The sequence below is a fragment of the Theropithecus gelada genome, chromosome 11 (assembly GCF_003255815.1).
Source record: "Theropithecus gelada isolate Dixy chromosome 11, Tgel_1.0, whole genome shotgun sequence".
In the NCBI taxonomy this organism is placed as follows: domain Eukaryota; kingdom Metazoa; phylum Chordata; class Mammalia; order Primates; family Cercopithecidae; genus Theropithecus; species Theropithecus gelada.
In genome coordinates this window covers 84004695-84020673 of record NC_037679.1, presented here as the reverse complement: position 1 = coordinate 84020673, position 15979 = coordinate 84004695, and the positions used below count along the sequence as shown (strand labels likewise).

At 51.9% G+C, this 15979-nt stretch overlaps 1 protein-coding gene across 5 annotated transcripts in view; it reads left to right on the top strand.

Moving 5' to 3' along the window:
* SCARB1 (scavenger receptor class B member 1) overlaps positions 1–9640 on the top strand; it is an 88859-nt gene extending 79219 nt beyond the window's left edge. The window contains exons 11-13 of one of the 5 annotated variants that reach the window (XM_025401899.1): positions 556–618; positions 4233–4361; positions 8772–9640. In XM_025401899.1, coding sequence (XP_025257684.1) covers positions 556–618; positions 4233–4361 — 192 coding nt within the window. In that variant the 3' untranslated portion in view covers positions 8772–9640. Of the gene's footprint in view, positions 1–555; positions 1349–4232; positions 5004–8771 lie in introns of those variants that run through there. The other 4 variants (XM_025401895.1, XM_025401898.1, XM_025401896.1 and 1 more) reach the window with 4 other exon arrangements.
* The last annotated feature ends 6339 nt before the right edge of the window (positions 9641–15979 follow it).

The following is a 15979-nucleotide window of genomic DNA, read 5'->3' as shown; positions in this document are numbered from 1 at the left end:
TCTCTCGCATCTTTTTAGAATTCATTCTGGCCTATTTTATTTTATTTTTTAATTTTATCTTTTTTAAAATTTTATTTATTATTTCTTGCCTACCTCGTTTTAAATCAGGGCTAGCTAATGGCCAGGACAAACAAGCCTCCGAATGTCAAGTTCACTTCCTGCTCACAGCCCAGTCTGAAGTGGGTTGATGGGGAAGCAGAGCTCTGCTCCCTCCAGTAATTTAGGGTTCCAGGTCCCCGGGGGCCCCGCCCTCCTGTAGATCCTCCTTTCAGTGGCAGGCAAAGCGATGGGGAGTCACGTGAGGCCAGGCCCACCTCCCATTGGTCAGAAGACGATCAAATGGCCCTGCCCAACTGCAAGGGATTCTGGGAATTGTAGTCTCACCTTGTGTCCTGGAGGGAGGCGGTCCCTGGCAGGCTCCGACACATGCTTTAGCTAGGGAGCTTGAGATGGGGAAAGGCTGAGGCGGGCACAGAGGAGGGTGTTGGGTGGCATCTGCGCTGTAGCCCACAGCCTGTGGCTCCAGCTCATGTGTTTGTCATTCTGCCTCCTCAGAGCGGGGCCATGGAGGGGGAGACGCTTCACACATTCTACACCCAGCTGGTGTTGATGCCCAAGGTGATGCACTATGCCCAGTACGTCCTCCTGGCGCTGGGCTGCGTCCTGCTGCTGGTCCCTGTCATCTGCCAAATCCGGAGCAAAGTAGGTGCTGGCCAGAGTGTGGCCCGGGCTGACAGCTATTCGCTTGCCTGCTGGGGGAAGGGGGCCTCAGATCGGACCCTCTGGCCAACCGCAGCCTGGAGCCCACCTCCAGCAGCAGTCCTGCTTCTGTGCTGGAGTGGGAGCGATCACCGCTGGGGGCTGCGCTGCAGGCTTGCGTCTTTTGCATGCCGCGTTGCCACTACTCTGCCTGTTCTGGAAGGCCTGGGACCCTCCCTTGGAGGGGGTGCAGGTGGGCTTTGAGTAATGAGACCTGGTATTTGCATCGTTCAGTCATCAAGTCAGCACCCAGGATGCCAGGTTCTGTTAGGGGCAAGGGGATGCACAGCAGTGGAGGAGACAGCTGAGGAGCCTGCTCAGGGGGATTAAGGGGGGCTGGCATTCCAGCCAGGGAGACAGATGAAAACCAATAAATCAGCAAAAAAGATAATTACACCCATGATAGGAAATGTGAGGGGCTAGAGCCATGGTGTCAAATAGAAATACAGCGTGAGCCACGTGTGAAGTTTTCAGATTAAATTTTCTAATAGCCATTTAACAGTCCAAGGGAACAGGTGGAATTAATTTTAATTTTATTTAACCCAAATATATGCAAAATATTATCACTTCAACATGTAATCAGTATAAAGGATGTCAATATTTTTGCAGTTTTTTTGCATGAAGTCTTTGAAATCCTGTGTGTATGGTACATGTGCAGCAGGTCTCAATTTGGACTGGCTCCGTTTCAAGGGCTCACCAGCCAAATGCAGCTCCCAGACTGGACAGTGCACGTCTGGGGCAAGTGGGGACAAGGACAGATGGAGCTCCAGAAAGGCCTCTCTGAAGAGGTAGATAGTGAGCTTTGAAGTGGAGGCCAGGGAGGCGTTCAGCACACAGCCACAGGAGGAATGCTGCCTGGAGCGGCCACTGTAAAGGCCCTGCGGCAGGGACAGGCAAGGTACATCGGAGGGTCAGGCAGGGCCAGGGTGGCTGGAGGGGAGAGAGGGCAGGGACGTAGGTAGGGGGTGGTGTCTGAGAGTGGACAGGGCAGGCCACCCAGGGCCTTGTGGCGCAGAGTGAGCAGTCTGGAACTGACTCTGGGAGTGACAGAGCCATTGGGGGCTTTTAAAGAGGGGAATCACTAGGTCAGCTGCTGGCTGGCAAGTGGGCCCTGGGCTGGGAGGGATGGAAGCCTGGGCCCAGCAGGGAGGCCCCAGTAGGTGAGGAAGTCAGTGGCTCGAACAGGATGGGGCAGCTGCTATCAGGAGGGAATGGAAATGGGGGGAAGAGCTCCAGCCCTGGGCTTCAGACCTCCAGAAGCAGCAAGAAGAGGGGAGACCTCCTTGCTTCGGGGTCATTTATTTATTCGTTCATGGCATTCACTGCAAGGTCCTTTGCACAGGTCAGGGGATGCAGAAATGACCAGAACATGAGATCAGCAGCAGAGATGGGCAAGGCAGACCTTTAGGCAAGTTACTACAGTCACACGAAGGACAGGAGAGCTGTGATCGCAGAGCTCAAGGGGCAGTGGAGATGGGCGAGCAGCTGCCATGGCAGGGGAGGGGATGCTGCCCACTGGCAGGCATCAGGAAAGGCTGTTTTTGGATGCATGGAGCAGAAAGCCACTCTCTGAGGTGGCCCCCACCTGCATCTTCCTAGGGCCACAGGCCGAGGCCTTCTGGGGGCCTTGGGGCCGCCCCACTGCTCTGCTGGTCCTGACTCCTCTGCAGTACCTGCTTCCTTTAGCACTGGTGAATGCTTCTTCCTCTTCCCCTCTCTCAGGGAACGCTTGACTGCTTCCTTGCTTGCCTGCTGGGTGAGAATAAAGCTTCTTGGTTCTTCACCTTGGCTTTCAGACCTGAAACCCGACTTCCTTTCAAAATTCCTGTCCTCGGGGGAAAAGGTTTCCACAATGTGAGGTGGTAGCCTGGACACCAGCTGTCATCATGTTGCTGCTGTAGCGTTTGAGCTCCCGATGATCAATGATCATTGGGTCCAACCAGCCCTTTTGGGAGCCCTCTTCTCTGTTACTGCCCCGGGGCAGCCAGGACCCAGCAGGGCTGTGACTCCAGCGAGCAAAAGGGAACTCCCTCCAGTTATTAGACTGAATTATGTAGAGAGGAGAGAAGGAATCAGAACCCACACTCCCAGACCATGAATACCTCCCTGTGGCAGAGCATCACTGTGGGTGTCCACAGGCGAGGACGCACAGCCATGTGAGGGGGTCCCTGAGGACTGGCTGAGGGGCTGGGCCAGAGGAGGCCGCGACAGCCTTAACCCTCTGTCTCCTTCTGTCTCTCTGTCCATCAGAATGGGAACAGGGAAGGAGGGTCAGGAAGCACAGAATGTCTAGGCTCTGGCTAGGGTCCCCTTCCCTGCCGTAGCCCCCAAATCAGCATCCCACCCTCAAATCCAGTAAGAATGCTATGATTGGCAGTGTGGCTCCCCTCCCTGCAGGTTTCACTAGAGGCCACATAAGTGAAATCTATCCCATTTATCTGATTTAGCAGAGCCTTACCAGATTTTTGTTTGTTTGCTTTTGTTTTTTTGAGGTTTTTTTTTTTTTTTTTTTTTGAGATGGAGTCTCGCTCTGTTGCCCAGGCTGGAGTGCAGTGGTGCAATCTTGGCTCACTGCAACCTTCGCTTCCTGGGTTCAAGCGGGAGCCTCAGCCTCAGCCTCCCGAGTAGCTGGGATTACAAAAGCCCGCCACCCTGGCTGGCTAATTTTTGTATATTTAATAGATGCAGGGTTTTACCATGTTGGCCACGCTGGTCTTGAACTCCTGACCTTGTGATCTGCCCGCCTCGGCCTCCCAAAGTTCTGGGATTACAGGTGTGAGCCACTGTGCCTGACTGGCCTTATCAGTTTTTATGTAATTTGTCCTGATTAAAAAAAAAAATCACATGTGGGTAAACTCAACATATTTTAATTTCTCTTTAGAGAAATTTTTCTTCCTGAGCCAGGTTTGGTGGCTCTTGCCTGTAATCTGAGATACTCGGGAGGCTGAGGTGGGAGGATCACTTGAGCCCAGGAGTTGGAGGCTGCAGTGAGCCATGATTGCGCCATTGCACTCCAGCCTGGACAACAGAGTGAGATCCTGTCTCAAAAATTTTAAAAAGCAATACTTTTTTCTTCTCAAGTCATTCTTTAAAAAAAAAAAAATCAAAAGTATTTTAACAGAACAGTCTGTTCCTGGTTGATTTTCAACAGCCCCCCAGCTAGTATACTGGTCATCAGTTTCCATGGCCCATCTCCCCACTTTGTTTCCTCGCTGGTTTAAATTTTCAAGTGGACGAGCCCTTTTCAGCTTGACTTGTCCACCTCCCAGGTGTGTTTCCCGAAGATGCTTGTACTTCCGTCTAAGAGCAGCAGCTCCCCACATCTCAGCCACCTGCAATTGTTGAGGGTTATTGGACTCTAAACTTCTGTAGCTTTCCTGTTTCCTCTTTGCCTTTTGCAAATCAAAGAACCGTGTAAAACCATTTTTATGTGGCTTCAACGTCAACTATAAATTAGCTTGGTTATCTTCTAGGAGAAATGCTATTTATTTTGGAGTAGTAGTAAAAAGGGCTCAAAGGATAAGGAGGCCATTCAGGCCTATTCTGAATCCCTGATGACATCAGCTCCCAAGGGCTCTGTGCTGCAGGAAGCAAAACTGTAGGTGGGTACCAGGTAACACCGTGCGCCTCCCTGCCCCCTCCCATATCAAGCAGAATGCTGGCGGCTTAAAACATTTGGGGTCCGGCTCATTCCTTCAGCCTCAACTTCACCTGGAGTGTCTACAGTCTGAAGATGCATATTTGTGTATTTTGCTTTTAGAGAAACTGCCCTTCCTATGTTCTGAGTGAATAGCAGTTTTTTTGATCCCAGACGGCAAATTGTGTTCTGTGGGCTGGTGCCTATTTGCAAGTTACTTTAGAAAGGCAGGAGCAAGGCTTAGGCCTGCTGCTTCTGGAATCTCTTGTGCAATAGACTCCCCTGGGGAAGTCTGCTAGAAATGCAGATCCCTGGGCAGCCTTCTAGCCTTCTGAAATAGAATCTTGTTGGGACCCAGGAATCTGTATTTTAATGGACCCTAATGAGATTCTGATGTAGAAACATGTTTGAGAAACATTGATCTAAATCTGGGATGACTGGCCAGGTGCAGTGGCTCACACCTGTAATCCAGCAGTTTGGGAGGCCGAAGTGGGTGGATCATTTGAGGTCAGGAGTTCGAGACCAGCCTGGCCAACATGGTGAAACCCTGTCTCTACTAAAAATACAAAAAAATTAGCTGGGCATGGTGGCGCATGCCTGTAATCCCAGCTACTCGGGAGGCTGAGGCAGGAGAATCGCTTGAACCTGGGAGATGGAGGTTGCGGTGAGCCAAGATCATGCCACTGCACTCCAACCTGGGTGACAAAGCAAGACTCCGTCTTAAAAAAATAAAACTAAAATAAATAAATAAATAAATCTGGGATGACTGACCAAGAACAAATAATGTAGACATCAATTGAACACCAACTGTATACCTAGGACTGGATCTGAGGGTAGGATTGCCAGATTGAGCACAAACGAACAAACGGAACACAAGAAACAACAGAAGGGTGCCTGGTAAATATGAATTTTTGGTACGCAATAAGTAATTTTTATTGTGTCCGTGCAATGATAGGACGCACGTATCCTGAAAACCTATCTGTTGTTCACCTGAAATTCACATTTAACTAGGCGTCCTGATTTTATGTGGCCACCCTATCTGCCGGGGAAGTAGGCTGATGCCCCTGGGGGTTCTCCATTTCCTTGGCCAGGTTTCTGTAGGGCTGAGGTCGTGGGGGAGCCGTGGCCAGGGATGGTGTCCTTGCCAGGGGAGGAGACAGGCAGAGCTGCAGGCCCTACAGCTTGGGGTTGGGCAGGGATGAATCGCTCTAAAGTGGTGCCTCTGATGAGAGCTGTTATTTTAGTTTCTGAAAAATGTGCTGCCCTCGAGAGCTTCTGAGGCTGGGCCTACTTGGGTGAAAATAGCTTTTCAGGCAGCCACACTGTGGGGACGTGAAGCAGCAGCCCCACTCTTTGGGGCTACTTGGCTGTCTCTAGCTCATCTCACTTGCCAGGGCTGGACAAGGAAATGAAAAAGAAAATGCCAAGGGGTGGGCAGGAGCCTGTTGGCGTTGGCAGGTGCTGCCAGCCCCGTGCCCCACTCAAGCTCTGGGGTGCACTCCATGCTGGGCAACAGAGTAAGACTCCATCTCAAAAAAAGAAACAAAGAGAAGGGAGGGAGGGAGGGAGGAAGGAAGGAAGGAAGGAAGGGAGGAAGGGAGGAAGGGAGGAAGGGAGGAAGGAAGGAAGGAAGGAAGGAAGGAAGGAAGGACGGACTCTGCATAACCACTGAACTACCAATGAAATAGAGACACATATTCCCCCAGAACACCAACTAGATAAATATATTAAATTGCTAGTGACTCAAATTACTGTGATAATATCTCAGCACTGTTTGAAAGGGTCCACTGAATTCCAATTATATACATATTAAGCTTTTATTCATCTGCCTAACGGGATTTCCTGTCCATCTGGGAGTAGGGGGTAGAGTCTGACTGTGTTCGGGTAGAGTGTTAATATTTGGAGAGGAACCTCCCCGGGACAGGGTCCCCAGGCTTTGCAGACAAGGCCTTCTGGCCGGGCCCCTCTTCCCTTCCTGTCTCCCAGGATTCCCCCAGGACACTATTGTGCTGTGCACTGTTTGGCCCCCTCGGTGTCCCTGCTCCTTCCAGCCACTGCTCCCTTCTGCAGAAACTTGCCTGGGATTCCCAGGGTACAGGGGTGGGGGCTGGTCAGGGCCTGGTCAGTGTAGAGCAGGGAGCTTTTCACTTTTAGCACAGATACAGTGGCCAGGGCCCCATGGCTGCACCTCCCTGGACATAACCAGGATGTCCTGTCATCCGCCCCCCAAACAAAACTGGGGTCTCCCCTTTATTTTGCCAACAGAATCCAATTTTTAGGTGATGAGACAAGTGTTTGACTTAAAAAGACCCTCCTGCCCAGCCTTCTGGAAGGTCTGGAGCCCAGCCCAGCGCCCTGGATGCCCTTGGCATGTGAAACGGGGAATGCAGTGTCCTCCAGTGGCCAGCTTCAGCTTGGAGTGGGCACCTGGGTGGTGGCCAGTGGTTCCCCTGCAGGCCACTGCTGTCCCCTCTTGGGTCCTGTTCTGAGTCTCAGGCCTGAGTCCCTGGGGAAGGCCCCACACCTTGCCCTGTACCTGGGTATGGGGATGGCCCTGAGGGGCAGCCTTGCTTGGGAGAAAGGGGAAAAAGGATATTTTTATATAAATAAGGAAAAGACAGCCCCTCTGGGCAGATGAGGCCTGCTGTAGGCCAGGGGGCTTGGCAAACTGTGTCCACGGGTCTGCAACCCTTCAGCTGGATCCTTTTGTGCAGTGAACGGCCTGGACAACTGTCCGGGTGGCCCTCCAGGGATATGTTCCTGGACCTTTCTTAGCTTCTCACTGACCTTTCTCCCACTCCAAGTCTGTGTTCCTCAGTCAAACAAGTGTCAGGGAGGAGGAGGAGGAGAGGGAGGAGGAGGAACCTGCTTCACCCTCCGCACCTGGGGGCGTTGTTCCACGTGTCTTCCTTGGGAAAGACCAGGGTTCTATACAGCCTGGGGGCGGTTTCACCTTTCTACTTTTGAGTGAGACTCTCTCAAGTCACGGCTCTTTGGGCCCACATGGCTAAGGTCTAGCCACCTGTGGGTGTCTCATGCTGCCTCAGTGGGTGGCGTGGGGGGCGGGGCTGACCTCCCCCATGCCTGGCTCAGTACAGCACACCCTGGCCCTTGTGCCCGCTCTCTGCCCTGAGCAGGAGTTTTATTTTCCTACCCTTTGGTGAAGCAAGCACAGGTGTGCGGAGGTGGGCAGGGGTTTCCAGCCCCAGCTGCCGGGGTAGGGAGACCTCTGTTGCTCAAGGCATGGGAGGTGGGGACTTAGCGGGACAAAGGCTCACCCCACACTCTTATCATTAGCATTATCTGTATTTTTAATTTTTAAGTTGAGAAATTTTCTACAACTGTCAAACTAGACAAATGACAGCAGCCAGTTCTCCTCACCCAGACTCAGCCATTGCTAACAGCTGTCAGTGTTGAAGATGGTCAGCATCTCGTGCCCTTGGTTTCACTCGTTCCCTGTGTGGCCCTCGTCCCTCTCCCCATGTCCTGCGCGCCCTGAGTAGCCATTGCCAGGAACTTGGCCTGTGGGTTTGTTTACTCTGAATCTGCATGTGCCCAGCCATGAGCAACAGGTCACTTTTTGAATGTGGCCGAAGCTGCATCCTGCTGCGTGTGTCGCTGTGTGGCCGGCTTTCCTCCCTGTCTTCTGTTCATGAGTGCTGTTCAAGCTGAATACGTCCTGTGACGTTGGTTTAAAAATGCAGGCCAGGCGCGGTGGCTCACGCCTGGAATCCCAGCACTTTGGGAGGCTGAGGTGAGAGGATCGCCTGAGCCCAAGAGTTTGAGACCAGCCTGGGCAACATAGTGAGACCTGGTCTCTACAAAAAATAAAAAAATGAGCCGGGCATGGTGGTGGCACGTGTCATTGTCCCAGCCACTCGGCAGGCCAAGGTGGGAGGATCACTTGAGCCCAGGAATTGAAGGCTGTGGTGAGCCATGATGGCACCACCGTACTCCAGCCTGGGCGACAGAGAGAGACGCTGTCTCTAAAAAATAAAAAATAAATCAACACGTGAACATATGTTCTCTTCCTGAGGGACGGAGCTTGCCCCGGTTGTTCCGTGTTGACTGTGCTGCACACAGGCCCCCCCCAGCTTGCTCTGCCCCTCACTGTATTAAGCCTCTTTGGGCCTCAGTTTCTCCATCCCTAAAGGAGGTCGGGGAGGCCAGGCAGGTGTTGAGTGAGATGAAGAGGCCCTCTGGGAGACGTTCCAGGAGTCTGTAGGCGACTCCAGCCTCTTCTCACCTCTGACAGCCTGGTGGCGGGGGTGGTGTCTGTGCTGGGGATGTGGGTACAGGGCCTGGGTGGGCGGGGCTGAGGGTGGGGTTTGGTGACAGGGCGTGGGTGGTCACCCAGCTTTGCCTTTCTCCACAGGGTCCTGAGGACACCATGAGCCAGCCAGGCCTGGCCGCTGGGCCTGACCAGCCCCCCAGCCCCTACACCCCACTTCTCCCGGACTCTCCCAGCGGACAGCCCCCCAGCCCCACAGCCTGAACCTCCCAGCTGCCATGTGCCTGTTGCATACATGCATGCAGGCCTGTGCAGACACTCAGGGACGGAGCTGCTGCTGAAGGGACTTGCAGGGAGAGGCTCGTCGACAAGCACTGTTCTGGAACCTTCTCTCCACGTGGCCCACAGGCCTGACCACAGGGGCTGTGGGTACTGTGTCCCCTTCCTTGGGTGAGCCTGGCCTGTCCCATTCAGCCATTGGGCCCAGGCTTCCTCCCCTTCAGGGTGAAACACTGCAGTCCCGGCGTAGTGACTCCCCAGGCAGGACTGGCCAGGCTGGGAGTGCTGGCTTCCTGTGCCAAATAGCTGCCAGGCCAGGCAAAGCGCCTTTACACAGGCCTCAGAAAACAACGGGGTGAGCACGAGATGCCCCGTGCAGCTGCCTGAGGCTCCCCGCCCACCCTGGCCGGACCTTGATCTCCCCGAAGTCTTCATAGGCACTGCATCAGGGTGTCTGCTGCCCGTTTCCTCCAGCCTAAACTGACATCATCCTACGGACTGAGCCGGCCACTCCCTGGCCGAAGTGGCAGCAGGCTGTGCCCCTGAGCTGCCCCCACCCCCTCACAGGGCCCCTCAGATTTTAGGTGCCCAGGCTGAGGTGAAGAGGCCTTGGGGCCCTGCCTCCCGGGCGCTCCTGGACCCTGGGGCCAGCCTGTGACCCTTTTCTACTGGAAATGAGTTTTATCATCTTTGAAAAATAATTCACTATTGAAGTAATAAACCTTTAAAAAAATTTGATGCTGGCCTCTGTGACAGCCTTGTTTGCTGGGGTTGGGGGAGCAGTGGGGGCCTCTGGGAAGTCCTGGGCTCTTCTTCTCTTGGTCAATAGCTCCTTTCTGGTGGCTGCCAAGAGCGTCTCTCCCAGGGCTAGGCCGCTGGCTTACCTTCCTGTTGTTTTTAAATTTCAACCTTGTGCAATGTTGAGTTTCATAGAAATACTGCATGAGTACGCCCTTGTTTAGAAGCAGCAGGGCTGAGTTCCGTCTTCCCCCCTCCCCCGGCCATGCCCACAGCCCCCAGTGCAGACGCCTTTGCCACTTTTGCGTGGGGCCCCTGGATGTGTTTCTGTGCCTTTATCTACAAATTCTGGTGCCCGTGGGACATGCCCCGTGTTGTTCTAGGCCTTTGCTTTTTGCTTGTTACATAAATGGTGAAGAAGAGAAGTGGGTAAGAGAACAGCTTGGAGGCATCTAAAAGTTTTCATTTTAAGTGTAGATCATTGCAAAGGATGGAATTTTCTCGGATTGTCATCATCATTGATGTTTGAATATGAGACCAGTTCATCAGTATTTAAGTGTACTCTGGATCGAACTAGGACAGGAGAGGATATTCACTGCCAAACATTTCAAGGAATACACGAACAAGCTCTTTTATGATCAGAAATGTTATGCCCCCTTTCCCCTTAAACTTGTATTTCCTTTCTTCTTCCCTCCTAAAGTGTTATCTAAATGATATGTATATTTGATGCTTTTTTTTTTCTTGTGACCATCAAGGGTAAATTCTTTTAGGTCTGGGACTGCCATAACAAAATACCGTCAAGGCCGGGCATGGTGGCACACACCTGTAATCCCAGCCCTGTGGGAGGCCAAGACTGGAGGATTGCTTGAGGCCAGGAGTTCAAGACTAGTCTGGGTGAAATGGTGAGACCTTCATCTCTACAAAAACATACAAAAATTAGCCAGGCATGGTGGTGGGCGCCTGTGGTCCCAACTACTCAGGAGGCTGAGGTAGGAGGACTGCTAGAAGCCAAGAGGTTGAGGCTGCAGTGAGCTGTGATTATGCTACTGCACTCCAGCCTGTGAGACAGAGCAAGACACTGTCTCCAAAAGAAAAAATACCATCAGTAGGTCACTTAAACCATTTATATTTCTCACAGCTCTGGAGGCTGGAAGGCTGAGACCAGGGTACCAGCAGGGTTGGGTTCTGGTGAGGCGTCTCTTCCTGGCTTGCAGACGGCCGCCTTCTGTGTCCTCACACGGCCTTTCCTCGGTGTGGAGCAGGGAAGAGAGAGGGACAGCAAGAGCTCTGTGGTATCTTTTATAAGGACACTGATGCTATCGGATCAGGACCTCATTTAATTATTTTCTTAGAGGCCCCATCTCCAGACACAGCCACACTGGGGGTCAGGGCTTCAACATAGGAATTCTGGGTCAACACAACATTTAGCCTATACCATCTGGATTGCCTTTCAACTCTCAGGACACGATTGGTCAAAACTATATCACTATGTTTTATGTTACATATCAACGAAGCAAAATTTTATAGGAATGCATGTCCTTTTGGTATGCATTTTGGTATGCATTTTATATATATTTTTCATTTACAGATTAGAGTTGTGTGTGTGTACAGTTCCATGAATTTTGACACGTGGATAGAGTTGAGTCATTACCCCTACAATCAAGACACAGAACAATTTCATTATTCCCCAAGATTTCCTCGTGCCTTCTCTTTTTTGTTTGTTTATTTGTTTTACAGTGGGCTCCCATAATTTTTTTTTTTTTTTTTTTTGAAACAGGGTTTCGCTCTGTTGCCCAGGCTGGAGTGCAATGGTTCAATCTTGACTCACTGCAGCCTACTCATTGCACCTCCCAGGCTCAAGAGAGCCTCCTGACTTAGCCTCCCAAGTAGCTGGGACCACAGATGTGTACCACCACACCTGGCTAATTTTTTTTTGTAGAGATGGGGGTCTGGCTGTGTCGCCCAGGCTGGTCTTGAACTTTTGGCTTCAAGCATTACTCCCACCTCAACCTACCAAAGTGCTGGGATTACAGGCGTGAGCCACTGCACCCAGCCTGTGTCCTGTGCTGCCTTCCTCCCACTTTGTAGGGAAGTCCCTTGCCCCCATGCTTAGCCCTTGGCCACTAGCTATTTTTACCTTTCCAGAATGTTCTAAATTACATCTACAACCTGTAACCCTCTGAGCCTGGCTTCTTTCACTCAGCACCGTCTCTAGATGCATGCGTGTTGTCGTGTGTAGCAATAGTTCATTTCTTTTCGCTGCTGAGCAGAACTCCATGGGGTGCACACACCAATGATTTTCAGCCGTTCACTTATTGAGGGACATGTAGAGTGGTTCCAGCCTTTGGCAATTGTAGTAGTCGGTTTTCACGCCGCTGATAAAGTCATACCCAAGACTGGGTAACTTTTAAAGAAAAAAGGTTTAATGAACTCACAGTTCACATGGCTGGGGAGGCCTCACAATCATGGTGGAAGGCAACGGAGAAGCAAAGTCATGTCTTACATGGGACCAGACAAGAGAGAGTGACAGCCAAGTGAAAGGGAAAACCCCCGATCAGACCATTAGATCTTGTGAGACTTACTCACTACCAGGAGAACAGTATGGGGGAAACCGCCCCTAGGATTCAATTATCTCCCACTGGATCCCTCCCACAACATGGGAATTATGGGAACTACAATTCGAGATGAGATTTGGGCGGGGACACAGCCAGACCGTATCAGCCACTATGAACAAATCTGCTGTGAACGTTCATGTACAGATCTGTGTGTGAAGGCATACATTCATGTCCCTCGGGTGTACACCTCGGAGTGGGGCTGCCGAGTCAAACCGGAGCTCTGCATTTCACTTAAGGGGGACTGCCAGTTTCACAGTCGCTGTACCAGCCTGCTTTCCCAGCAGCTCTGCATCCTCACCAGCATCTTGGTATTTTCAATTTTAAAAACCTTCAGCCCTTCATAGTGGTTTCTCACTGTGGCTTTTATTTGCTTAGAAATACTTCTTGTCCTGAGATGAGTGGGACTTCCTCTCCACCCCCGATTAATTCATGTATCTGTGAATGACTGTCACGTATTGCTAGAATGAAACCAATTTTTACCATCAATTCTTCGTCGCTGCAAGTGCAGAGAAGCCTTGTTTTCATAAGGAAGTCGCCGGGAGTGGAATTCTTATACTCCTGGTTAGTATGCGAATGTCACGCAGCCATCTGTCATTGGAAGCGATTTTCACTGATCTCCCAGCTGACAGGTCCGTTTGACCTTTCTTCAGATTTGTAGAAAGCAGCAAAGTGGAAACCACCGGCTTGCAAAAGCGTTTCTTACCCAATCTTTAGACGGGTTCTCGAAAACCCGTGTCCGGGAAGTTCCCTCTGACTGGGGCTGGAGGTCAGGCAGGCTTTGCCCGTTGGCTGTAGAGTGGAGGGGTCGGGGGTCTTGTGACCTGCCTGGGGGACTGGCAAGCAAGTGACAAGCTCAGGAGAGAGTCCAGGCCCCGAGAACGGTCCCTTCAAATTCCCTGTGTCTGATCCTCTGGGAAGCTGAGCCCAGCTTTGGTTATTTGATAGCCACGATGAGGATTTTGACTTAACCTGCACATGCGACACATCACAGACACTTTTAACCCTTGCATTCAGGTCTACCTGCTCATAAGCTCATAAAACAGAAAAAAAGACAGTCCCCAGAAGGCATTCTTTTTTTTTTTTTTTTTGAGACAGGGTCTCACTTGGTCACCTAGGCTGGCACAATCACTGCTCACTGCAGCCTCGACCTCCCAGCCTCAGGCGATCCTCTCACCTCAGCCTCCCAAGTAGCTGCGATTATAGGCCTGTGCCACTACACCCAGCTAATGTTTTGTATTTTTTTTGTAGAGATGGGGTTTTGCCATGTTGCCCAGGCTGATCTCCAACTCCCAGGCTCAAGCGATCCATCCACCTCGGCCTCCCAAAGTGCTGGGATAACAGGCATGAGCCACTGCCCTGGCCCTTAAGTCATTCTTGTGTGGGGTGTGTGTGTGTGTGTGTGTGTGTGTGTGTTTCTGAGGGACTTAGCCTCCTGTGTGTCTCACTGGGTGAACACCTTGCTTCTGAGTGAGGTTTGATTTTTTTTGTAGGGTGTATGTTTGGACACATCCTTGGTCTTAAGCCCAGCCAACGACCTTAGCCAGGGCTCAGGGAAGGGAAGCACCGCCTGCCCCACAGCTGGAGGGCTGTGCTTCGGGACACCCGGTCCAGCTTCAGTGTCTCTGACTCTGAGCATCTTTGACTCTGCGAGACTTTCTTTTCATGCTCTCACTGTAGGCCCCAGCCCCCGCCAGTGACGGGACTCTACTACTTACTATGTTGCTTGAATTTGGCTTACTTTTTTTCTTAAAGAATTTTATTTTAAAAGGAAGGCAGTTATATCTGTGAAATTATGGGTCATTTGGGCAAGTAATATTTTTCCCGTCTCCATTAAAATAAATACCTAACTACTAAGGATGTTCCTCCCTGTACCTCAAAGCGGCCTGCTACCTGCGATCTCGGTACCATCCCATGATTGTCTCCCATGCGCCCTTCGTCCTGCTCGGCCTATGTCGCCCCTGCATGGCCTTTCCCCACTTCTCTGCCTCGCTTAGTCTTCGCCATCATCGAAGGTGCAATTCCAGCCGTACCCCCTCCTCCAGGAGGCACCCCTCCCCCATCACTCCTGCTTGCTCTTTTTCCCTGTCTCAGGACTCCTGGGGCACTTTGTATCTCAGTTGATACTAGAATGTTCTAGAATACAAGAAGTCCTAATTCCAGTTGCTGTAACCCCAAACCCCAAGGACCTGCGACATAATCCCGGTACCTGCCCCTGTGCTGGAAACGAATATTCTTACCCAGGGTAGTTACTCACATTCATTAGCACTCCTTGGCTCACGCAGACACCCATTCTTTCAACATATTTAGCCACTGCCCACTACGTGCTAGGCGCGGGGGGTGCAACTGTAGACCAGGCAGAGGCGGCCCTTCCTCTCAAACAACTTGACAATTCTGCCACTCACTAGCTGTGGGACCCTGGACAAGTCACACAGCCTGTCTGGAGACCCAGTGTTCTCCCCTTTAAAGCAGGTGACTCAGACCTGCTTTGCAGGGATGTGCCAGGAGAGATGGGTGAAGTGGATAGTGTGAATGGAGTGGGCCGGGGCAGGGGTCCTCAGCTGAAAACAATGCCTCTTGGGGTCAGCGTGGGGCTCGAGGTGGCGGCACCGTGGGTGGGTCCAGGGCCAGGGACCCTGTGTCTGAGCCACTGAGGCTCTGCCAGTCTGGTCCACTGGCCTCCCGGCTCCCACGCGTGTCCTGAGCCGTCCATTCTCCAGGCGGCGACCCTGAAATGTTAATCTGTCACAAAGGTCACCTTTGCTTGAATCGTGGGTGACTTTTCCCCATCCTGGCGGTAAAGTCTCCCCACTTGTCTCTCCATCTGCGATCCCCCACAATCTGGCTGCCGACGCGAGACTTCAGGACGATTCCGAGCTCGGCCACTGGGGGGCGAGCTGTGCACACAGGTGGTCCAGAGGCTGCTGCCTAGGAGACGCTGCGGATCACCCGGTTCCTAGAACGGAGTGGATTGATTTTAGACTGGGAAGGCTGTGGTCCACAGTCTGGCGTCGGGAACCCGTGACCCCCAGATATTGTATTTTACGTGTGTGTCTGGGCGTTTTATTCTGGGAAGCGTTTCCTCAATAGTCTTCAGATTTTCAAAGGGATCTTAACCCTTTCTCTCTGGGATCTTGGGAACAAGAGTGACACCCCTATAACAGAGTGACCGGGGTCACACGATGTCTGCTTCTCCTTAGCATGCTACTCCCTGCTCCCAGCACCTGCGTGCTACTGCCTGCTCTGCTCAAGTTGCTGGGTGCCTTGAAGCAATTCATAACCTCACTGAGCCTCCCATGAGATGGGAGTGAAGATTGCTGCTACACAAATCTCTGAGAACCCCTGTGAGGGTGGACTCGAAATGGACGTGTGAGGGCTGGGTGCGGTGGCTCTCGCCTATAATCCCAGTACTGTGGGAGGCCAGGAGTTCGAGACCAGCCTGGGCAGCATGGTGAAACACCGTCTCTACTAAAAATACACAAATTAGCTGGATGTAGTGGCAGGCATATGTAATCCCAGCTACGCGGGAGGGTGAGGCACGAGAATCGCTTGAACCCAGGAGGTGGAGGTTGCGGAGAGCCAAGATCATCCCACTGTACTCCAGCCTGAGTGACAGAGTGAGACTCCATCTCGAAGAAAAAAAAAAAAAAAAGAAAAGAAATGGGTGTGTGAGCATTCTGTACAGAGCCTGGGACGATTATGAAAGCTCTCAAATGCTGAACC